This window comes from Emys orbicularis, chromosome 1 (genome assembly GCF_028017835.1).
Source record: "Emys orbicularis isolate rEmyOrb1 chromosome 1, rEmyOrb1.hap1, whole genome shotgun sequence".
Classification (NCBI taxonomy): Eukaryota; Metazoa; Chordata; order Testudines; family Emydidae; genus Emys; species Emys orbicularis.
The window spans coordinates 33629280-33654052 of NC_088683.1; the positions used below are offsets into that span (position 1 = coordinate 33629280).

General features: G+C 44.7%; 1 protein-coding gene across 1 annotated transcript in view; it reads right to left on the reverse strand.

Moving 5' to 3' along the window:
• Positions 1-3639: 3639 nt before the first annotated feature.
• CELSR1 (cadherin EGF LAG seven-pass G-type receptor 1) overlaps positions 3640-24773 on the reverse strand; it is a 285263-nt gene continuing 264129 nt past the window's right edge. The window contains exons 25-35 of the mRNA XM_065408216.1: positions 21251-21425; positions 18580-18692; positions 17968-18047; positions 15579-15705; positions 13323-13448; positions 10176-10312; positions 9693-9796; positions 8614-8781; positions 6663-6905; positions 5907-6171; positions 3640-3664 (exon numbers count right to left, since the gene is read on the reverse strand). Of these exons, the coding sequence (XP_065264288.1) occupies positions 3640-3664; positions 5907-6171; positions 6663-6905; positions 8614-8781; positions 9693-9796; positions 10176-10312; positions 13323-13448; positions 15579-15705; positions 17968-18047; positions 18580-18692; positions 21251-21425 (1563 nt within the window). The remainder of the gene's footprint in view (positions 3665-5906; positions 6172-6662; positions 6906-8613; positions 8782-9692; positions 9797-10175; positions 10313-13322; positions 13449-15578; positions 15706-17967; positions 18048-18579; positions 18693-21250; positions 21426-24773) is intronic.

A 24773-nucleotide genomic window follows, 5' to 3' on the forward strand; every position in this document is an offset into this window, starting at 1 on the left:
GCAGGTAGCACAGCGTTTAAACCCTGAGGGGGCAGGCATGCCCCAGAAGGAGCGTAGTCTCTCAGTTGTATGGAGAGAGTTACCGCTGTAGAGCTGCTGCAGTCGCTGTGTAAATGAAACTTAGGGTCCTATGAGGAAAATACATTTTTTTTGAGAGAGAGGGAAAGAGAAAAGGGAGATAGTATTTCAATGAGGACTACTAACTACAGGTAAAAAGGGAACAGAAGAGGGACTTAATAGTAACTGTGAGGTGCTGCTGAATGCTCTGACTCGAGCCAAAGGCGATAGAGAAGGAAGTGGGGGGGGGGGGGGGAGGGTTGGCTGCACAGCATCAGTTAACCGCCTGAGGCAGCGCGAGACGGGGTCTGCGCACGTGCGGCCCAACCAGGCACTGCTACCTTAAGTCTCCAGCTACGAGCACAGAGGCGCATCAACACCTAAAGCGGAGCAACCACAGGGACAGCACTTGAAGAAGAACCAGACCTTTCCTTTTGCCTTTGGCTTTCTCAGCCTACCTCTCTCCCCGAAGACTGCGGGGGCACCAGCCACAACGCCTCATGACGGGAAGCAGTATCAATGGGAAAAACTCCCCAGAAGTCAAACACAGCCCTGGGACGCAGCTGGGCATTAGCCGGACATCTCATGGAGCCCAATAACCAGAGATTTGAAATGAGAGTATGGAATTTCCCTCAGTAAAGCAGTAGGGAGAACTGGAATGTTCTAGAAGGAAGAACCACAGCAGATAACTAAATGGTGGAGTCAATCTAGAGGTTGTAACTGAACCAAATGGTAAGATGCTTGTACATGGTCAAATTAGATTGGTGCAATCTGTGGCCCTGATTCAGCAAGCTCATCTGCATGGGCAGAGCCCTGTGCTTGTGCAGAGCCCCATTAACTTAATCATAGTAAGAAATGGATTAATAAATTTCAGCATTAGAAATGCATCAGGTTTCAGGAAAGGACATCTTGGGAGAATACGACATGTAGCATCCAGCTCACAGATATGCCCACTGGCATATTCAAAATGAGGCTGGATGCTACAGGATGATGTACAAGCTAATTTAATAGGTATTTCCTCTCTCTAATTTCTATGCTCAGTAACCTTCCTCAGAAGCATAACCACAGATTTAAAATCTCACAAGCAGTGCTACTTTGGTGCTAAACATTCTTAGAGTTTTTCAACCTTTCTGTTTCACAGGAGAGTGATTGTTATCAGTACAAACATTACTTCTGTCTGCATTTTCAAACAACTCCTTTACAAACGATAGGAAATGCTACTCAAAAGTTGTCCATTTCTACTTCAGTACTCCATGAAAAATAAACAGCCAGAGCACGAATACAAATTAAAAATCTTAATTTATTCTCCTTTCATCTGTGCTGCAATTCCAGTGTTCTGCACATTAATAAATATACATTTTGTTAAAAAACCTCCAGTGTCTAACCTGCCATAAAGTTTTAACAAGTCATAAAAATAGGTTTTAATTTTTCTGTCATTAATACAACTGACACATTTACTGAAACAGTTCTGATTGAAATAAAAACTAACTACATCTCACTGGGGCAAAATATACATACACAGATGCAAAATGATTAACACAGGTTGTACACGGTATCTGAGCACACAGTCAAGTGTGACAGACACTTAAACATAAAAAACTTTTTTCAATCAGAAAATTTCACGCAGTATGTTGCATAATTTTTTAAAGAGACAGTATCCTTTCCCCTTTCCAAAGGCCTCAAGTAGATTTAAAAATGCATAAGGATATAATAAAACCAATATTACTATAGTATATGCTTTTTTTTGTTAATTTCCTGCATTTTATCCAGCCTGACATATTGTTTCTGTTTATTCTCCCTCACATGCACATTCATACAAAGGAACAGCTAATAACTTCTCAAAATGGTCACTATGAAAAATTACTATAGTGTGAAATACATAACACTAAGAAAAGGTAGATAACAAATGTATCATTTTCACAAATGGAATTTTAAGGACTCATTTTGAGTCATATATTCAAGCCAAAAGGAACTGCTAACAGAAACATTTCCCTACATACTTATTGTGGACAACTATTTTTCACATCTCTCTCTTTTTTTTTTTTAAACACTGTAAAAAGATGAGGTTGGCAGACACTACACGTTTCTTACACTTGTGAAAATATGTTTAGTGTGCATGAAACATGAAATTGTTTAATACTTGTGTTTGTATTGCAAAACAACAAGATAGACAGGAATTTCCCAAACAGTTAAGAAATGAAACACAGATATCCTTAAAGACTCATGTTTCTGCTCCAATTGGCAAAATGCTGACTCAGAGTAAAAAATAAAAAGTAAAACAAAACAGTAAGCCTCACACAGTATTTGTGCAATGGTGGAACTGCACAAATGTGTCCTCAGAACAAGACCCTGGTTTGTTGCTTAGTAGGGAAAATGTGATGAAAAGCTAAGTCAAAAGGTGACTAGCATGTAAATTACACAAACTTTATTTTAAATAGGGAAATATTGTAAACCAGAATTGATTTCTCTCCAAAAACTGTTTTGAAATCTTTGACTAGCTGAAGATACAATATCTTTTAGCTGGGAAATTCGATTTCTGTTCTTTTTAATGTAAACACCAATTAAAAAAATATGGGAGAAGAGGCCAAAACACCTTAAAAACAAATGAACATTTTTGTTGGTTTTAGTAGAGGTTATCAAAAATACACACTGCATCCTTAAAATATTCCAGAATCTGGAAACAGAAACCTATAAATTATATTTATAAATTTAGATTCAACCTTTTCACTGTAGTATTTTAAAAACTGCACTGCATTTTAGGGTGGCTTTGATGTAAACATCAGTTACATTATCAAATGCCAAATTCAAGTACAACTGTGCAATTTTTAATATAAAAAATAATCAAGAGCTCTTCCCATTGATTTCCTAGCATCAAATGAAGAATATCAGTATAAATGTAAAATATACAAAGGAACTTTTCCTTCTTTAGAGTCACCATACAAAATATATAAAATTATCTACAATTTTTTAATATTTATATATTTATATATAAAGGACATTTTTTTAAGACACTGTGTCCATCAAAGGCTGGTAAAGATGCTGGCATAGATACGGAAGGGCACTTGGTGTGATATTCTTCTCTCTAGAGTTCACGAAGCTGAATGGTTCACACTGTAACAGAACAAGACCTCAGCAAGAGGCATCTTCTAGTGCTTTTCTTAAGGCTGATAATTTGACTTATTGTAGGTCCACTGTAGTAAACACAATTTGTTCTCCTTGTGTAAGTCATCAGTATGGGCTGCGCACATGAGCAGTTCCTGTAGCGTTGCTGTGACTCTGTCAACACTTCTTATAATCATTCATCCATCGTAATGAGTCCCTGTTATGTCTCCAGGCATTTTGGCACAGTTACATATTCACACAGCCATTGAATGTACCACGATGTAGCCTTATCATGCATGTCTTGGGTACTATGTTTCATGTATGAGCAGTCAGAAGTCTGCCATAATGTGTAACAGCAGAGGAAGCAGTACCATCCTCATCCTCGATATGGAGCATCTCCTGTGAAATCCGAGGTACCAAGGAAGTGACATCACAGCAAGTAGTCCCCGGGTGGAAAAGTCATCACTGTTTCCTGATGATTCAAATTGAAGTTTCATTACTGCCTCTGTTCATGAGAAGAAGTAACCATGCAGGCTTAGGGTTAAATAGAGACAGGCAAACAATTCCAAGTGAAACTACCTATTCCATTTTAGTAAATTACCATGCTTCACCAATGAAGTGCTTGCAGGGCAGAGGTCGTTCTTGTTACAAAGGACAAAATAAGGCAGAAGAAAGTTATTTACAGGAGATGCAGATAGAAATGCATGATGAGAGGAAGGCCTGTACAGTGCATGTAATTGGTTAATGTCTAGAAGGAGGCGTGCATTTCATAAAGTACTGAAATCCTACATGGTGTTAGAAACTTTGCATTTCAAACAGACTCATGCCATAACTTATACATAAATGGTACAAAGATGTAACAGTATGTATATTTTCTTTAGCATTGTAGGCTGGCCAGCTATTCCCTATGAGTGAATACTACTACTGATAGCAGCAACTAGCTACTATTAGTGAGTAATACTTAGGCTTGTTGGCTAACTGGGGAACATTACAATAGCCAACTTCCAAAGGTCAGAGGGTAGCTTTTCAGATGGAGCTTAGAGAAGTCTGTGTACCAGCTTAGAGTATGCGTACTGGAGCTGGTCACGATGTCATGGTTAAGGCTGTGTTAGAGATTTCCTTATGAAAAGAATTAGGATATTTATTATTATTGCGGTACTTAAAGGAAAACTGAACACGTAAAGTAAAGTTTGGGTATAGAAGGAATGTATCGGTATGTCATTTTCATAATCTGAACTTCGGACATGTTACTAGACATGATTACTAATGAAACAATCATTCCATGAATGCCTGTTTTAGGAAAGTCTGAGCTGTGCCTGGGATTAAAATCTAGCGTTAGTTCATAATGGCAAATATATGCACCAATTTCAGCCTAACAGATTTACTTCTGTTAACCACATCTATGATATTTTTAAGGACTGTATTATTATATGTCACTTTTCTCCCCAGCTCCGTGGACTTCCCTAACAACTTGACTCATTTTCCCCCAGCACTGTTCCCCCGCCCCAGCCATGCCAAGCTCCTCATGCCTTTGACCCAAACTATCCACTCCTTTCCCTCACACTGCTCCCAGCCCTCCTGAGACCCAGTTCCTTGGGGCTCCTGCACCCTGACACTGCTCCTCAACTTTCTTCCACTGCTCCCAGCCTTTCTGGCACCCTGATATTTAGAACCCCCCCCCCCACTCCCACTACCCAAGATCTCCTCACTCTCAACTCCCCAGAGCACCCACTCTTTGGCATCTTCCCCCTGTGCCAGTGGCCACAGACCTTCCTAGGTCTCCAGAGATCCTACCACCTTCTTCCCACTGCATGCAGCCCTCCACGCTCCCAGCACTCCCACTTCCCTCCCTCCCACTGGGACCATCCCTCCTTATCTTCCTGGAGTTCCTGTCCTACTCTGCCTCCTGGTACCCCCAACTCCCTGGGGCTCCTGCCGCCGACTTTCTACCCTGTCTGCACTAGACTCCCCATAGCCTTGGTCTTCAACACTGGCCCTCTCTGCTCCCTAGAGCATCTGCTCAGCATGCACCTTCTCCACTCTCTCACTGCTCCTAGCCATTCCTGACTCCCAGTCCTGTCCTGGGTGACCAAAGCATCTGCTCCATAGCATCTCATGTCCCTTCTCATGCCTCCACATTTCCCATTCCCCACGCTCAAGAGACCCTGCTCAGTGGAATCTCCCTTTCTCCACTACCTCACCAGACCTCCCACCCTGCTTAACCCTCCCTTTCCTTCCCCCCACTACAACTGGCCCTCCCAGCCCTCCGGTCCCCCACAGCTCCACAACACCACCTCTTCCTCCCCCACCAATGCCCCAGTCCTCTGACCGCTTCCTCTCTGCCACCAGTCCTCCAAGCTCACTGACTGCCTGCAGCCCCAGCCCCTGACCCCTTCCTGCCACCCCCTCTGCCCTAGCCATCCTGGCCTTTTTAATTTGAGGCTGCTTGAGAGGTGTTTTTTCATGTCTGTGGTTGAGGGCAAAGAGAGGGTTGCTTTAGTCTAGAGTATGTGTTCAGTTGTAATATGTTCTATTTAGTGAGAAGACAAGAAGCCTTTGGGCATGGGGCGCTGTATAAATAGGAAGTTATCACAGTCATTGTCCCAAGTCTTTAATCCAGTAGCCTAGAAAATCTAAAAAATGAGACGGTGCAGCCTCGTGTGGAAGTGAACTCGAGGTAGGGAAGAGAAAGGAGCAGAAGTCAGAAGCCAGTGATTGTGGGAAGACAGTCTCAAACTGGCACTTACTCAGAATCTGAGGTCTCAGCATTCACTGTTCCCACATGAACATTCATGGCCATTCCATTGAGCTGATCTCGAGACTGTTCCCTCCGTGGATTTTTTATTGTCACCCCAGTGTCAGAGGGTGAACGAACCCCATCATTTGTCCCTAAGGAAGCAGTCCTGGATGAGATAGTGGTTTGATTATAATCCGATAACTTTTCCCGTAGTCGATTCTTCATATTCTTATCCATCAGAGGGGGAGGGTAGGTGACTTTATTTTTCAAGATGCCTGGTATAGAAAGAAAGGAGGATCAGAAGTTTTAATCATGTTGGTAATTTTATTTAATCAAACTGAACAAATGCAAAAGCATCATTTACCCTTTATTAGCAGATTGTTTCAAGTTTGCCACCATTATTCCATGTTAAAATAAAAAGGTTAGACCCGTCCAAAAACAGTCCCTACAGCTACTGCCCCTCCACAGACCTCTCTGGTTACACAGACTGAAGCCAATTTGAAGGGTATTATGCCCCTACAGAGCAACCATATTCCACCAAAACATGAATGGTGCTGATGGCCAAGCCTGCCCATGCCTGCCCCTGCCCAAGTTTTGCTGCAGATTGCTAGAGAAACCATTAGGCTGAAGGGAATGAAGGGGAAACCTGGCAAATTCCCCACTTTCCTAATGTGGCAATAGAATCCTTCAGCTTGGATCACAGAATCTACAAAACATTTCACTTCGTCTCTCACTTGTTTCTAATGCACTGGGTTGGCTGAGTTACCTTTCCTCTGTTCCGGGTGCTGGTTATTCTGCTGTTGTAGGGGTTTGTTCTCTTTCTGCTGCCCTTCATTCTCAGTTTCTCGAGGTGCTTCATTGCTGTGGTTCACTTGATTTTCCCTATGAAGCTCTACATTGACCTTTGTCTCCACTTTCAGTTTCTGCTTCCCACCTGGATCCTCCCCATCGCTTGTTGTTATGCACTCTGTGGGCCAATAGGGTTTCACATGATTGGATATAGAATCAACTGCAATGCAAAAAAACACATTGGTTCGAAAACCACCCTTCGACAAAACTTGAGGTTCTTCCCTCCAGTCCTGCTCAACTAGTCCTATTCTCTGCAATAGTTTCAGTGGAACAGTCATTTGCAGCAGACCATTTCTAAAGATTAGCTAGTCCAACCTGCTGCTGGAGGGCTCTATCCTGCCAGTTAAATACAGTCCTAGTTGAGGGCAGTGTGCTGGTACATTGCCCCAGGTGGAGCTCTGGGAGGAATTCTGTTTCCCCAAGGCAGATTTTTTCCTGGAGCTCCCTGTTATAGAGGGGGGAGCAGCAGCAGCATACTCTTCATCCCTTATGTGCCTGAGTAGTTCTACTGGCCGATACATGTGTATGTTGGAGCATGGCCCTGCGTTCTCCTCTCTGCCCTTTGAGATGTCTTGCCCCCTTGGACTTAAATGGAGGGAGCAACCCCTATGCTTGAGGGAGCACAGGAACAGCACTTGAGCTGCACTGCTGGCCAGCAGTGCATAGGGGGTGGGAGCACATCCCCTTGCACCCTCCTTCATTGTCCAGCAGTGGAGCACAATCTGGTCCTTAAACAGGAATGGCTTTATACTGTTCTTTCCAGAAGATTAACCTTTCCGTGAAGGAATCTTATAATTGTGCATTCCTTTGAAAAGAAAAAGGAGATATCTCATGCAGTATTAGAGCAGTATGTTTCCTAGGAACCCAGAAGTTGCCCTGCATGCCTGAGGCTAATAAAAGCAAACGCTGGGATAACAAGCTAAATGGAAAATTCACATTGCTGCACAAATGCTGTGATGGAAGCACCTACCATTGTCAAGGTATAATTATAAAGAGCTGAATTTAAAGCCATCATCATCAATTCAGCCATAAGCCTAGTTGCTACAGTAATGAATGGATTTGTAGAAAACACTCTCTAACCCAAAACTTGCTCCAAGGCTGGGTTGAGTTTCAATCACATCAGTTTACATTTGTGGGAAAACTAGCAATTTTGGTTGAAGTTTACTTTGTGTTTGTTTGAATGTAAAAATCAAAAGGGAACTGCAAACCTGTATAGGATGAAACAAGGGAAAGTGTGAATGAACACCAGAGAGCCAAAACCCACTGAGTTTTGTCTGACCGTACCAGTCTCTCTCAGCTAAGAACGAAACCTGTATCTTCAAAGAGTCACGGAGGGACACGGTGCACAGAATGTCCATGTGACTGATACCAAGTGTTAATTTCAAACCTTTCAGTTCCATGCCCTCCTCTGACCCCAGGAAATCTCCATTATTCTATTGTACGGGGGAAAAGTTGCAGGTGTTCCTTTTTTCCCCCAAACTGCCATGCTCTTTTATTGCCTCCTCTTCCTGTCCCCCCTCTGCTGATATTTAGATAGCTGTGTAGTGCCATTTCCAACCACATTTGTGGAGAGAAACAGCCCTGCAGGGGTCCCTCTGCAATGCTAACAGCCATGTTGCATTGGTACGCTAAGTAGCTGGTGCACACTTGCTCAAGTGTCCTTTGTTCTTGCATTCATTCACCACAGGGGACAAATCCTCTCAGTTTGGGGAAACAAGGATCTCTTGGAAATCACCAACAATAAGAAAACAGGGATTCAAAGCAGCTGTAGCTGTACACTATCCTGGTCAATTCCATGCATCCACTACTCAATTCATTTTATAATACGGGAAATAAATCGATTCCTTCAGCGTGAGCAGCTGCTTTACCTTTAGGAGTGCTGTGGATTGGGCCACGCTCATTGTTTTTGGAAGTGGTTGTGTTCCATTTTTTCTCCATTTCAATCCCATCTTCCTCACTCTCTGATGAATGGGAGGAAGCGTAAGAGCTGCTATGTTCATCAAGAGACAACTCACTGTCAGAATCAGAATCATGATCTGTCGAGGTGGAGGAGGCAAAAAACACAGGGATTAGAACCTGAAAGGCAGTCGTGCAAATCTACATGCCAAATGAATGGAGTGAAAGAAAACCACTGTAGGCTCCCAGTGATGGGCACTTTAGAATGCTTATGCCTACACAGCCCAGCCAGCCACATGAGAATAGATTATTAGTGTAGCAGTCTTTATCTGAGGAAATCAAGTGAAACAAAATTGCACAGTACAGCTAACTGGATAGGATACTTTAATGTTTTATATGGTTTAGTCTCCACTATTGTGGCTCCTGTAACTGTTGCTAAAGTTTAAATGTGTTTAAATGTGTGAGAAGAAGAGAGAGACTGAAGTTCATTAGTTGGCTAATTGCTATGTATACACAGTGGCTGGAGAGCACAATTCTCTCTGCTATTCAATGTGCAAAATAGTCATCCGGTGCCATCTTGGTCAAAGCAACACATACACCCTCCAACATAAAGCACCAAGAAGACTTAGGAACAGAAATCTGAAAAGTAGTAAAAGGAAGACACTTCCTTGAGCTTTCAACCAGTAAGAAATTTCCATCTGAAAAGCAAGGAAGAAAAGCTGTGCATAACTTTGTGAGAAAGGAAAGACAATCCAGAAACAATCACACAATTCGTGGCAACCTGCCATCAAATCAGAAATAGATCCTAATACAAAATAGACACATGATATTTCTACTATGAAACCTTGTCCTAGATAAAGATACTCAATAACTATGGCAACAACTTTATATCTTGTTATGCCAGTACAGCTATTTAAACTGAGAGTGAAACAGAGTAAGATGGAGAGGTTACTACCTTAATTATAGGATCTTTTTGAAGAAAGTATCTTTATTAAGCTAAGAAGGAAGAAATGCACACATGGTTCTAAGCAATTCTCCAAAAAACTCTTACCATTGGATTTTGATGGATTCCTATGAAAAATGGAGGAATCTCCTTCTGTCTGACCTGCCCTTGCTTGGCTTGAGGACCCACTGAGCTTCTGAGCAGCCTCATCCCTAAAATATGGGGGAGTAACATTTTTGGTCAACATGCTATTCTTAGTGACAAGACAGAAATACAGAGACCGCTCTAAATCTCCATTATGCACTGTCAAATGTAACATTTTAATAGGCAAGCTGTACAGGACTAATAGCAAAAATACTTATAGTATTTCACTTTAATTATAGTTTGAACTGCCCACTAAAGTTGCATGCAAATGAGAAATACATAAAGGAAGATGCAAAGATAACAACTGCATAAAGAGAATTGCTAAGACACAGGACAAGTAGCATTTGAACCAAAACATTAGTTGGTTTTTGTTAGTTTTTTTTCTCACAAAAGCAATGAGAAGGGAAAAATAAAGGCCTGAAAGCCATGCACCCACCACCCGATTACCTGAGAATGTAAGCAAGGTAGCTATTGTGGCTCTTGGCTGACCTGATGGTGCTCTCTAGGGAGACTGTGGATTCACCAATATTTGTGCGGTACATATTTGGCTCCTCTATATATGTGTTGTTACAGTTCAGAGATCGCTGAGGAAAAAAATAGTAGTAGTGAATGATAACAAATAAACAAACATCTCTCCTTCAGCTGCCCCCAGAATGGCTACACAGCAGAAGAACATCTAAGTACATGAACCCCAAGATTTCACATTTTGAGTTGGAACTGCTTCCCCGCATTGCAATCAATGTCTCTCAGCCAGGGCCGGCTCTAGCCACCAGCAAAACAAGCTGGTGCTTGGGGCGGCACATTTTTAGGGGCGGCATGGCCGGCGCCAGAATGCCGCCCCTAAAAATGTGCCCCGGCCGCCCTAGCTCACCTCCGCTGCTGCTGCCACGGCGCGCGAAACAGCTGATTTGCGCGCCGCTACTTGCCCTCCCTCCCAGGCTTGAGAGCCTGGGAGGGAGGGGGAGCAGCGGCACGTGAATCAGCTGTTTCGCGCGCCGCGGCCGCTCGGGGTCTCCCCCTCCCTCCCAGGCTCTCAAACCTGGGAGGGAGGGGGAGATCCCGAGCGGCCGTTTCGCGCGCCGCTGCTCCCCCTCCCTCCCAGGCTTGGGAGCCTGGGAGGGAGGGGAAGAAGCGGCGCCCGCGCCACGGCCACTCGGAGTCTCCCCCTCCCTCCCAGGCTCTCAAACCTGGGAGGGAGGGGGAGATCCCGAGCGGCCGTTTCGCGCGCCGCTGCTCCCCCTCCGTCCCAGGCTTGAGAGCCTGGGAGTGAGGGGGAGAAGCGGCGCCCGCGCCGTGGCCACTCGGAGTCTCCCCCTCCCTCCCAGGCTCTCAAACCTGGGAGGGAGGGGGAGACTCCGAGTGGCCGCGGCGCGGGCGCCGCTTCTCCCCCTCCCTCACTCCCTCCTAGGCTTGAGAGCCTGGGGGGAGGAGGCAGGGCTGGGGATTTGGGGAAGGGGAGGAGTTGAGGCGGGGCCGGGGGTGGGGTAATTAAAAAACGGGGGGCGGGGGGGAGGCGGCCAAAATTGTTTTTGCTTTGGGCGGCAAAAATCCTAGAGCCGGCCCTGCTCTCAGCTCCCAAGCATCACAGTTTGAGTGGCCTGAGCACAGGACTGGGAATGAGAAACTCCAGAGTTATAATCCCAGCCCTGACACAGGCTTCTTCCCTGGCCACAGACAAGTCACACAGCCCCTGATTTTCAGAAGTGCACCACAAACTCAGCTCTCATTGACATTCTTTTCTATTTTTATAGGTTCTTATACATGCTCATTACCGCAGTATTGAGCACCTTCCAGCAGTGCGTTAAGCAACGTGGGTAACATCTGTCGTGTGTTATTCAATCTCTTTCTCATCCTCTCCCCAGCAGGAGAATTCTACGTGCAGTGGATTGGTTTGGTTTAGTAGGCAGGTTGGTTATTTATGTATATGCTGCTCGGTGTTTATTAGAGAAGGCAGATGTAAGAAGTGCACCTGCCTTTTGAAGGGGAAGGTGGTAAGGTCTGTGATAATCCTTAGCGTATGTGGGAGTTTGTTTCAGTCTCAGACCAGCCCCTGAGAAACCTCAGTCATCGGTCCAGACAAGCTTTACCCTGACTGTAGAGTTTTCTTGTGCCTGAGGAACAGAGTAGTTGACCCCGGTCCTTATCCTGGAGATTCAGGTGATCATCTAAATATTGTGGGCCCAAGCCAATGAGCACGTTGGTGATACAGACCATGAACTTAAACTTTACTTGATATTCGATGAGAAGCCAGTGTAGGAAGCAGAGGACATGTATGGTGTGTTCGCAGTAGCCTGTGTTGCACTGCAATGTTCTATCCTTGTTGGAATTTCCTAGATGCTGAAGCTTTCTGCCCAGGTATAACACATTACTTTAGTCCAGCCAAGAGGTGATGAAGGCATGAATAAATGAGGCCATGTCTTCATCTGCCAAGATGGTAAGTCTCCTAGCCAACTGGAGATGGTAGAAAGCATTACTAGCGGGTGCTTTTATGGGAGAGCTTAATGTCAGCATGGAATCCAAGAATACCCCCAAACTATGAACTGAATTGACCAATTGTGGGTGTGTACTTTCAATCAAAGGAGCCCATACTGTGGCTGCAAACTACTCAAGAGTGCTTTCTTCTGCCCATCAGCATCACCTCTGTGTTGCTGCGGTCCTGTTTAAACCTGCTGTTCTTTATCTATGAGCTGATCTCGTCCAAGCACTGGCCATCTTGGTGGTAGGGTATGATCATAGGTAGTGAAGGATAAGCAGAGTTGAGTGTCATCTGTATATTGAGTCCATGTCATCTCACTAGTTCACCTAATGGCTGCATGTAAATGTTGAGTAGGACAGGAGAGAGAAGTGATCCTTGTTGGGACTCCACATGAAAGGGGGTCTAGTGGCAGAGGTAAAGTTTTCCATTAACCCTCTTTGGGGGCAACTGTGACTGCTCAGCACTTTTGAGAATCAGGTATTTAATCTCTCTGCCTCAGTTTCTCACCTGTATAATGAAGATAATAAAAGCTGCCTCCCAGGGAACTAAGTAACGGTCTTATAAGTAGGAACATGAAAAGTGCCAAGCAATAATTACCCAGAACAAATCTTTACATATTACCTTATGGGGGAAACTGTAAACAAGAATCTTTTTATGAACAAGGAATTGCTTTTACTTTCTTGAAAATATGTGCAATACAATTTCAGTGGCAGCTAGCTATTCTACTTAACAACTTTCAACTGCCACTTATACAAGTTAACATTATTACAAACTGGGCAGAAAACTGCTGATAAATAATCAGTTTACAGACACTACCTTTACTTTCAACTTTGTGAGAATAAAAAAAGAAGTTCTTAGTAAAAAGCCATGCCACTAGCATTTGCACAAAAAGTCTTGTGCAAATAGCTAATAGCTTCATGATGCTCCGTTTTACTTGAAGAAAATAATTTCCTGTCCCCAAAAGTTTTCATTTCTGTTTTAAAATGAAAAGGCTTTTAGTGAATCACTCAAAGCAGGGAGAAAGAATTAATTTTGTTATGGACAAGTTAGTTAAAATTATATGTATGGGTGGCTGACAACTATAAACAAGAAAATGTTTTTCCAAGATGGCGTCTTACGGTTAATAATGTAGCTCTTGTTGTAGTAGAGTCATCTGGAAGGGGTTTCTTTCCAGTTAACGTGTTCTTCAAGTGCTTCCTGACTTCTTTATTAAAAACGCAGTGGAAGAAGAAAATGAAGAGCCCCTGGGTTGTTAGACACAGAGAGAAAAATAATCTAAGATAAATGCATGACTTATTACTGTTGGACTGAAAATACAACTGGAAATTAGTGAACAGCCTTTTTCAAACCAGCTCTTAATTCCAGCAAATGGTACATGCTTTTAATGGCAATGACTGACCACCATAGCATTAAACACTTGCTGTCCTTAGTGAATTGATAATGGTCAATCCCTCAGGGTTTCATGCTTTGCCACCAGCTACTTGTATTACCACAAAAAGACTGGGAAAACACAAACACAATTTTCCTTTGAGAGCTGCATGGTGCATCTCAGAGGATGGTTGTTAGCACCCTTGTAGTTTTGGAGGGAAACATTCTATTCAAATGTGTACAAGAGAGTTCAGGTCCCTTGTCGAATGGTTCAGGACATTGCAGGATGCTTTTGTGTTGTACCAACATTAATATTTTGGGGTTTGTACACTGGGTATGGGTCCAAATCCTGACAGGTACATTGGAACCCATCAAAATATCATAGCCAGCAGTGAAAGCCTTGGGAATGGCAGAAGTGGGCCACTTTTGTGCTAGATCCCCTTAAAAACACTGGAGAGAGAGAGAGCATGCGCTCTACAAACCCTCTAAAACAGGAGCTGCGGAGGAGTGTTAAGGGTGGGGCTAGGACCATGTGCTAACAGGTGTATGTTCCTCTGAGCCAGCAGTCACCCCTACATTCAGCCTCTTTGCAGGTTATTCATACTCCTGGCAGGAACACTGTAATCTAGGGGCTGCTTATGTAGCATGTGTGTGTTTGTTTGGGGGTCATTCGGTGCAGCTGCCAAATCTGTTATTTATTTAGGTTGCAGGTGTACTACTTTGAACTCATTACTCATGAAGTTACAGCAGCACCAACGTCCCAAGATGCCTGCATTTCATGATTTCAGACAAATCAATTGAGGTAGATTAATATTAAGCTTAAGGCGTGATCTCTCTAAGCATTCAATCAAATTAGTCCTATCTGACATTAGCTCATTGGGATTACTCATTAATGAAATTCACATAAATATATCTTTAAAAAAAAAAAAAAAGTTCAAAGGCGGCAATGATGTGAAACATTATGTACCACTTTGACTCAGGAGGCAAGGTAAGAGGAAAATTCCAGTCTCTTATTTTCTTCCCTCTGAACTTATGTTGTATTTAACATCCTTTTACTTTAGATTTTTTGTTCAGGCTTGTGAAAGATTTACATCTCTAATAACTGAATTTATTTCCTTACAGACCAGTTGCAACACAGGCCGTGGCACTGTCAGCATCCCCTATGCTGGCCCACTGATGTGCCTCCACCCTGAGCTGAAGGAACCACCTTGAGAGGAAAGTGGGGAGTTCTATTTTTTAACCCACTCAATCCATGATCTCTTTACTGAGTCTGACAACCAGGGGACCCCATTTCTGATGGTGGTTTTTATATTGTGGATGCCTGTCCATTAATTCATTTCACACAAGCCAACAAGATGCAAGCGACTTTTGGTCACTACCATCATGGGCCACATTCAAACTAGTGATCGGATTCTGAATCCCATTACTATCTCCTCATCAGGTCCCTATTAATCAGCTGGGGGTGTGTGCTATGACCTTCAACCTGTTAACAGCTTCTCTAACACAGATGAAAGTCATCTCCTCCATTTGTCTTTCCTACAGTAAATTCAATTGTAAGCTGTCCACATGGGATGGAAAACCACAATTTCTTGTTACTGCTAGCAAGAACGCCAGTGTTAATACAGAAGAGACGATAACTAGAGTTTATTTGACAGTCTCAGGCAGGAGGTTGTGTCTGAGGTAAACCGTTTCCTTTTATTAGTGGTGAAATTGCCCACCATGAATTCCACTAGCAGTACATCTGGAACCACTGAGAGAACAGAAAGCGCCATTTATTGAAGGGTCTGATTATCTCAAAGGGGGAGATTAAGAGGGTGGAAACTGCACCTAGGACCTTCCATCTTCTTCAATTGGAAACTCAGTTTTAAAAGGTAGTTGCCCTGGTTTGATATTGGATTTAATGGATTTTCCCTGTTAATGGAGCATCACTGCAGGGAGATGGCTGTTCAATATGCAGCATGTTCTAGATCTGAAGAGATACAGTAACTTAATGTTATATAACTTACTTGTAAGCAGCTGAAGATGGCAAAGAGATAATGGAATGTCATGACATCACTGTTCACTGCCATCAACCCCAGTAACCACGTGGCACTGATCAGCAGCAGGAGGAGGAAAGCAGTTCGCAGCACGGAGCTAACGTAAACACACAAAGTCACTTGCATTAAGGCAGAAAAATAATAAAATAATATAATCTAACACCCCATGAGCCAGCTACAATTCTTAATGCACTTTGTTCATTCACTATACAGGGCACAGGTCCTGGCTTGAAGAGGCAGCATGGCCCAGTGAACTGTTTATGGGTCTAGGTGACAGAAATGCCAGAGCTTTAATCCTGGCTCTGTCAATGACTCACTGTGCTCTTGCACAAGTCATTTCATCTTTTGGTGCCTCAGTTTCACTATCTGTAAAACTGGGCTAATAATGCCTGCTGATGTACCTCCCTGGGTTACTGGTGTTAATTAGTTAATGTCTGTGAACCACTTTGACAAATAAAGTGGTCAATAAGCACCAAGTTATAATTATCACTCCTGGCACAGACAGACAGTTCCTGGATCCACAACTTGCTGCAGAAAGGAGGAATTGAGGCTGGAGCTGCCTGGCTCCTACACAATCTTAGCTCTGAAGTTTGGTGAGTGAGAGGCATGACGCTCCAATTGGCATTACTTTCCAAAAGTTTCCCATGGCTCAGTGCCACAACTAGCACATCCCATAAGTGAGGATGTTCAGAGGCCACATTCCTCAAGGAAGTATTATTAGCAGCCGGGGAAATGTTAAATGAGTTGCCCACGGCCATGGCTGAGTCAGGAATAGAACTGGGAGATAAGCGTCTGGATATCCTGGTGACTGGGCAGGCCCTTTATGAATGTTTGAGCAGAAAAAATTCAGTAGCTCCTGATTCCGAGAACTTCTCTCAAGCCACTCATACCTTAGAACATTCAAACAAACATGTTAGAAGTCCACTTTCCTTGACACTCTGCTGTTTGTTTACTTCCTGAATTTCTTCCCCATGGACAATAAAATCAGTAAAGTCTATTTTAGTTCTGTTTGTCAGTTTCACTTTCAGGTTCTCCTATCTGAGCACAATGTTGCAAGGTTTGGATTGCAGATACTCCGGGAAGTATTTATTTGTTTAAAAATACTATTTTCACATACATTAAAAAAAACACATGGAGACAGGTCTATTGGTAAAGTCTTGTTTTTATAGAATATAGATTCTGGGACAAATATGACCCTCCATTATATGTCAATTAGACTCTCTTCACTTAAGGAGATTAAAAAACAAACAAAGCAAACAATCACTTTTTTCTTATTGTTTCTAAAACTGCCCACCATCCATGTGTTCAAGGAACAGCTAGTGGATGCCTTGGGAAATCTCATATAGCTTATTAATTTGAAAAACTGGGCCGTCTAGCCACTAGCTAATCACATTATAGTTCACAGGTAAATTACAAGATTCGGGCACAACATGACTTAAATGGAAACAGTCTATCACAGAGCCAGGAAACTCAGCGAGTTTCAGCATGTGGAATTTCTGACTCAGCCCATCTCAAATGGTGGTGAGGAGAACATATCCTTCTGTGGATTGGGATGGACATGTTGCCTCAAAAGACCTTTGCCAAGACAGCAGCAGGAAAGAGCACTCCTGGAGGCAAACCTATGAATCTGATGGTGCATGAGGAAGAAAGGGAGAGCTCTCTGGGCCTCATGTCTACATCGCCACACGTGCCCCTGAGGAGTCTGCCAACACCTAGCTCAAAACCCCCTCAGGGAGATGTATTTTGTGATGGGGAATTTCATGGAAGATAATGCTGAGAAAATTTGTGGTAGATTGGAACGATGCCATGTGGAGTGGCCAATCCCTAAACTTTTCCCCTTCCATGCCTTGCTATAACCCCACCAAAGGTGCAGAGCCCCTGGTCCATGGAGGGGTTTCTACAGAGCCCAGGAGTGGGGGAAAGGGAGAAAGGATGGCACACTGGCTCAGCCTCTTTTGCTCAGCACAAACTTCCCCTGTTTGTACAGCATCCAGCCAGGGCCGGCTCCAGGCACCAGCATAACAAGCAGGTGCTTGGGGCGGCCAAGGGACAGGGGCGGCACCTGCGGCAATTCGGGGGCGGCAGGTCCCTCACTCCCTCTAGGAGCGAAGGACCTGCCGCTGAACTGCCGCCGCCGATCGCGGCTTTTTTTTTCTTCCCCAATTGCCGCCGCCGATCGCCAATCGCGATCGCGGCTTTTTTTTTTTTGCTTGGGGCGGCAGAAATGCTGGAGCTGGCCCTGCATCCAGCTTCTTTCCCCACCCTCTACAGTTCTTTTTAGAGAGGACATGATCTGTCCCTTTATTATTCCTGGTCAGGGATCTTCTCATCAGTTTTTGAGCCTCAACTGCAAACTTACATGACTCCAGTTCTTTCAAATGAGCGTTGTCTTCGTCTGCATGATGCTTTCACTGCTAGTATGAAGATGACTGTGTTGATCTGAAAGGGAAATGTAAATAACACAAAGTAGATCTTTCTTCCTGAATTTGTCAGAGCCTGTCTATCACAGAGACAATGGAATTTTTTTAACATCAAAAGTCTTCAGTGCCAAGAGCTTTTCTCTTGTAGTTAGGAGTTTCTTCATATTTCCAAATTGACCAAGCTTTGAGCCAATGTCCATTAGCAACCTTCTTGGGATGCTATGCTACTGAGTTTGCATTAATACAAATCTGGTAAGACAGCCCTAAACAATGAGCTTAAACGAAACTCTCATCAGGGGGTAGGAAAAAGCAGAAAACATGGGCCTGACCATGTAACCATTACTTATACAATCAGTCCTTTCTCATTCAAGTACGTCCACTGATTTCAATGGGAGTACTCATGTAAACTGCACTTACTTTCACAAGGGATGCTAGATTGGATACAATAGTTTCACATTTAAATAAGATTATGAATAGATAGCGATCAAACAAAAATAAAAAAACAGTAACAGAGAACAGTCAGCGCAAGATGCAAACTCCACAATACTTACGACCACAACGATCACAATAGGGCCTGCAAAACTCCAAATAAGGGTATCATGAACAGAAAGCCAGCAGAAGTCAGGGTTCCCATAGCCCTGTGGGTCCAGACCCACAGCAAGACCTAAATCACAAAACAGAAAGAAAAGGATAACAGGGAAAATTACTGATGACCACTGTAGGATCAGGATGTTTATGCCATGCCTAATCAATCACAAGGTTTTAGAATCAATCCGAGTGATGAACAACGATAACATGGTTAATAAGAAATTCCAGAAATAGAAAACTACACATACACTTTTCCAAAGTCTAAACGTAAAACCAATCATCATTCCATATTAAATACTACTCCAAATTCTTCCGCTGACCAATACAAAGTTGGACCATATAAAACCTATATTAAATGTGTTTGCCACAATAATTCAGTTTCAATTAATTTTATATAGCAGGATTAATAGAGAGTAACAAAGCCTTTAGGGTGAGAGACATTTTGCGGAATTTCAATAAGTCAGTGCCCCATAATGACATACATAATTATTTCTCTTATAAACCAAACAGAGATGAAAGTCTCAACCTAAGAGATCCTCCTTTTGCAGTGGCTTGAAACCAAATATTGTAGTTTCATGAGACTTCAACAGCTGAGTTAAGGGAAAGTGGGTGGGTCAGCTTTTGTGGCCTGCATCATGTGGGAGGTCAGACTAAATGACCACAATGGTCTATGAGTCTAAGTAAAGCAATTCCTTCTTTTCTTAAAAAAACTTGTGTAAGTGAATTTAGTGCTTATGACAAAAACTGGAATGAGAGCTCTAGAAAATGGAGACATTTTTCCACAGAACAGGTTACAGCCTGGGCAGAAGCAGCATAATCTACTTCAATCCTGGCCTGGGGGAGCCATCTCTAAGACAGTCCCTATGCCCATACAGTCCTTGGTCTCTTTACTCACAGCACCTACAGTGATGCCAAATATGGTGGTAGATTTTGCGATGTTGACACCTGTCCACGTAGAAATGGCTGAGACCATCGACTTATTTCATGTACAGCGCTGCACAGCTATTCCTTCTTAAAGATGCAGAAATTTATCCCAGAAAGGCACTTGACAGATATTATAAGGGAAATGACTACTGCATATTATATTATTTGGGAGTCAGGAAGATGGTAATTGCAATAGCTTTAGGTCCTGATTCAACAAGGCATTTAAGCATGATAACCTCATTCACTTATATGGGAGCACTTGTGCACCTAGTCCAATACATGCATAAATACTTTACTGAAAGGGGCCTTAATGCTTTGATGAAAAGGCACTGAGTAGGGTAGAGGGAAGGTAGCTGCATTTCACCCTGCCTATTTAAAGCTTGGCCTAAAGCCAACGTTCACATCTGGTACAGGCCTTCTAGTCTATGAAAATTCATCTGTGGCTGTTTGGCAAAGGGATATTGGATCTGTTTCCTCTGAAGTATGGAATTGAGATGGGACTGCCTCCTCTCCCTCTCACTATGATTGGTTCTTGCACCACAGTCTTTAGCAGTCACCACCCAGGAAGAATTAGCCATAAATGATTAAAGGATCATAAAATATTTTATACAGCTGTAATTCTGCAGACACAGACTCAACGCTCAGGATTCAATCCTGCCATTAGTGGGGCTTTAACCAAAATTTGGCCAAACATCTGGCTCTAAGATTATAGTAAAAGTTATTTCACTTTCCAAATCCCATACTATAATCCTTTATTAAATGAATGGGGCAAGCTTTGGCTCTCTCAGGTACACCATTCAACTACTACTGAAATCAATGATAAGTTAAAAGGGTACATCATCTGAGGGTAGGATTGAACCCATAGAATTTAATACAGGTGGCACAGAATCTTTCTTAAAATTTCTCAGTTCGATTCAGTAATATTCAGCTGGCATGACAAAGGTTGCCACAGTATCTATAGAACCCTCCAGCCCAGCCCACAAAACCTCTCTGTGCACTGTGCTGCCCTTCCACCTATGCAGCAGAACTGCTCTAATATATATATTAGGGCTGTCAATTAATTGCAGTTATCTCACGTGATTAACTCAAAAAAATTAATCGCGATTAAAAAAATTATAAAATATATATAAAATAGCACTGTAGATGTTCAGGGCTCAGGCTGGAGCCTGAGCTCTGAGATCCCATGAGGATGGAGGGTCCCAGAACCTGGGCTCCAGCCCACACCTGAACATCTACACTGCAACTGTATAGCCCTGCAGCCCAAGCCCAAGTCACCTGACCTGGGCCAGCCACAGCTGTTCTATCACAGTGTAGACATAACCTTAGTCTGCCAACATAGGATGAGCAAAAGCTCTCTAAACTACAGAGAAAGGAATTACAGTACAGACAATGTTACTTCTGAGTGCTTTCAATAAATCTTGATTTAATCTGAATTCAAATACGTTTATACCGTTGTAAATATCAGAAAATTACTTTAATTAGGGCAAGCAGCATTCATTGCGCTGATTTGTCAAGTTCAGTCTGATATCTTCGTGTTTGCTGGTGGTTATTGCCCTGATTCAGGAAAGCACTTAAGCACGTGGTTAACTTTAAGTCCCACTGATTTCAATAGACATTAAGCACATGCTTTAATGCTGTCCTGAATAGTGGGGGAGGGGAAAGGAAAGGTGTTGTTTTGGCTTTTCAGCATTGGCGACCTACTTCCCCTACCTGTTATAATAGCAGGAATCCCCCAACCAACGACATAGTAGAACCTCATATGTCCAAAATTGATGTTCCTCACTTCAGTCAGCATGCGGTATATGTGGAGCTGTTCGACAAACATCCAGGCAAAGGTGCTCATGTAAAAGTAGTGCAGAAGGATGGCTATCACAGTGCACACAAACTGGGGAAGGAAAAAGAACATTGAGATTACAGCTGCTCCTGCCGAATCAACGACCCATGCAACACACACAAGACTGGATATTCACTAGATGCTAAAGAAAATATGAATAAGTCTTTGAAAAAAAACTGTACATTAAAATTTATTTAATTCTTTTGTCATAGTATTAAGAGCTTTAGAAAAGTGATTTTGTAAGCCTTTATTTTTAGATTGTGTGGCCTGCATGTGGTCTGACTGTTGAGAATTACATATTTCAATCTAAAATTCTTTCAGTTATTAAACCCCCACCTCTAGGACTCTTTTCTGAAGTTAATTTCTTTGTGTATATTTGCTATACATTTGATGGCTTGGGCCATTCTAACACACTCACCTTGTGCTGTGTGCAACACAACAATTTAACAAGAAAAAAAAAAGTTACCTTTCCATAACTGGTGTTCTTCGAGATGTGTTGCTCATGTCCATTCCACAATAGGTGTGCGTGCTTGCCGGGTGCACCGGTGCCGACCCTTAGCAATACCCATAGGGGGAGAGTGCCCCCCGCGACTCCTGGAGTGGCGCCGCCATGGCGCGGCATAAGGGGCGCTGCGCACTCCCCCACCCTCAGTTCCTTCTTGCCAGACAACTCCGACAGAGGGGAAGGAGGGCGGGATGTGGAATGGACATGAGCAACACATCTCGAAGAACACCAGTTACGGAAAAGGTAACTGTCTTTTCTTCTTTGAGTGATGGCTCATGTGCATTCCACAATAGGTGATTCCAAGCTATATCTGTTGGAGGTGGGTAGGAGTTCACAGACACTCGGGACGGCGCACCGCCCTGCTGAACCCGGCATCCTCCCTGGTTTGGGAGACGATCGCATAATGCAAGGTGAACGTGTGAACCGATGACCATGTGGCAGCCCTACAGATGTCCTGAATAGGGACATGGGCCAGAAAGGCAGCTGACGAGGCTTGCGCTCTGGTCGAGTGCGCCCTCACAATCGGCGGCGGGGGGACTCCCGCCAGGTTGTAACAAGTACAGATATACGAGATGATCCAGTTGGAGAGCCGCTGAGTGGAGATCGGCCGGCCTCTCATGCGTTCAGCCGAGGCGATGAACAGTTGCGAAGACTTCCTGAACAGTTTTGTACGTTCCAGGTAGAAAGCCAGACCCCGGCTCACATCCAGCATGTGGAGGCAGCGCTCCTCATTGGACGCATGGCGTTTTGGACAGAGCATCGGCAGGAAAATGTCTTGGCCCATATGGTAGGCGGAGACCATCTTAGGGAAGAACAAAGGATGTGATCGAAGCTGGACCGTATCCTTATGGAACACCGTGCACGGGGGTTCGGAGGTCAGGGCCCGGAGCTCCAAGACCTGCCTAGCAGACGTGATCACCACCAGGAAGGCTACCTTCCATGAGAGGGGTGACCAGGAGCATGTAGGTAGCGGTTCAAATGGAGGTCCAGTTAACCTGGCCAGCACCAAGTTCAGGTCCCACCGTGGGACTGGAGGCCTAACATACGGGAAGAGGCGATCCAAATCCTTAAGGAATCGACCAGTCATGGCATGAGAAAATACCGTGTGACCCTGCACTGGTGGGTGGAAGGCCGATATGGCTGCCAAGTGCACTTTGACGGACGAGGGCACTAGACCCTGGGCCCTAAGATGAAGGAGGTAGTCTAATATAAGCTGGATGGGAGCAGCCACAGGCGAGACGCCCCGATCAGCGGCCCACCGAGAAAACTGAGACCATTTCGCCAGGTAGACCTGACGTGTGGAGGGCCGCCTGCTCTCCAGAAGGATGCACTGAACCCCTTCCGAGCAAGTCCTCTCCTCCCGGCCTAGCCATTGAGCAGGCACGCCATGAGGTGGAGTGCTGCTAGGTTGGGGTGGAGGAAGCGACCTTAGTCCTGCGAGAGCAGGTCCGGGTGGGATAGCAACGGCCGTGGCAGGGCGACTGCCAGGCTCGCGAGAGTCCCATACCAATGTTGCCTGGGCCATGCCGGGGCGATCAGGAAGACACGGGCCCTGTCCGTCTTTATCTTTTCCAAGACCTTGCCAGATCAGTGGAATCGGGGGAAAGGCATAGAAAAGCTGGCCCGACCAGGACAGAAGGAAGGCATCGGAGATTGCGCCCATGCCCAACCCTCCCCTGGAGCAGAAGCGGGGACACCGGCGGTTCTGCTGGGTCGAGAACAGGTCCACTTGGGGAGTGCCCCACGTTTGGAAAATCCTGTGCACTACCTCTGGGTGCAGTGACCACTCCTGCTGAGAGGAGAAGACTCGGCTCAGCCGATCTGCCCGAGAGATCCAGATGCCCCGTAAGTGGTGGGCTTCCAGGTAAATATCGTGGGCTATGCAGAAGTCCCACAGTCTGAGGGCTTCCTGGCAGAGGGCTGAGGAATGGGCCATGCCTTGCCTGTTGATGTAGAACATTGAGGCTGTGTTGTCCGTGAGAACCCTGACCACTCTGCCCACCAGGTGCGAGTGGAAGGCCACGCATGCCAGACAGAGCGCCGTGAGCTCCTTGACATTTATGTACGGGGCAAGGTCCTGTGCGGACAACAGACCTTGGGTCTGGAGGTTTCCCACATGGGCTCCTCACCTGAGGTCCGATGCATCGGACACCAATTCCACAGACGGGGGTCGACCCCTGAACAGGACCCATTGGAGCATGTTCCCTGGGGAGGACCACCATCGCAGGGAGGCTACCACCAGTTCGGGCATAGTGAGGACTTTGTCCATCCTGTCTCTGGACTGGGAGAATACCGAGGCCAACTAGAGCTGGAGGGGCCGCATCCTGAGTCTGGCGGGACGAACCATGTACATGCACGCCAACATATGACCCAGGAGTTGGAGGCACCCGCTGGCTGTGGTCGCGGGGAACCTTGTGACTGTGTTGATGCGCTCCCTCAGGGTTTCGAATCTGTCTGGTGGGAGGGAGGCTCTGGCCGACGTCGCGTCCAGAATTGCCCCAATGAACTCTATGCGCTGCACCGCAACTAACGTGGACTTAGCGTTGTTTACCAACAGGCCCAGCGTGGCACACGTGGACAGGAGGAGTGATACATGATCCTGTACCTGCGACCTGGAACTGGCCTTGACCAGCCAGTTGTCGAGGTAGGGAAAGATCTGGATTCCCTGACATCTGAGGTAGGCCGCTATCACAGACATACACTTTGTGAATACTCTGGGAGCTGTGAACAGGCCAAACGTGAAATGGAGGAAACGCCTGTGTCCTTCGAATATATGATCCTGTAGATCAAGGGCGGCACACCAGTCCCCGGGATCCAGGGAGGGGATGATGGAGGCCAGAGAGACCATGCAAAATTGAGCTTTACCATGTATTGGTTCAGGACTCGTAGGTCCA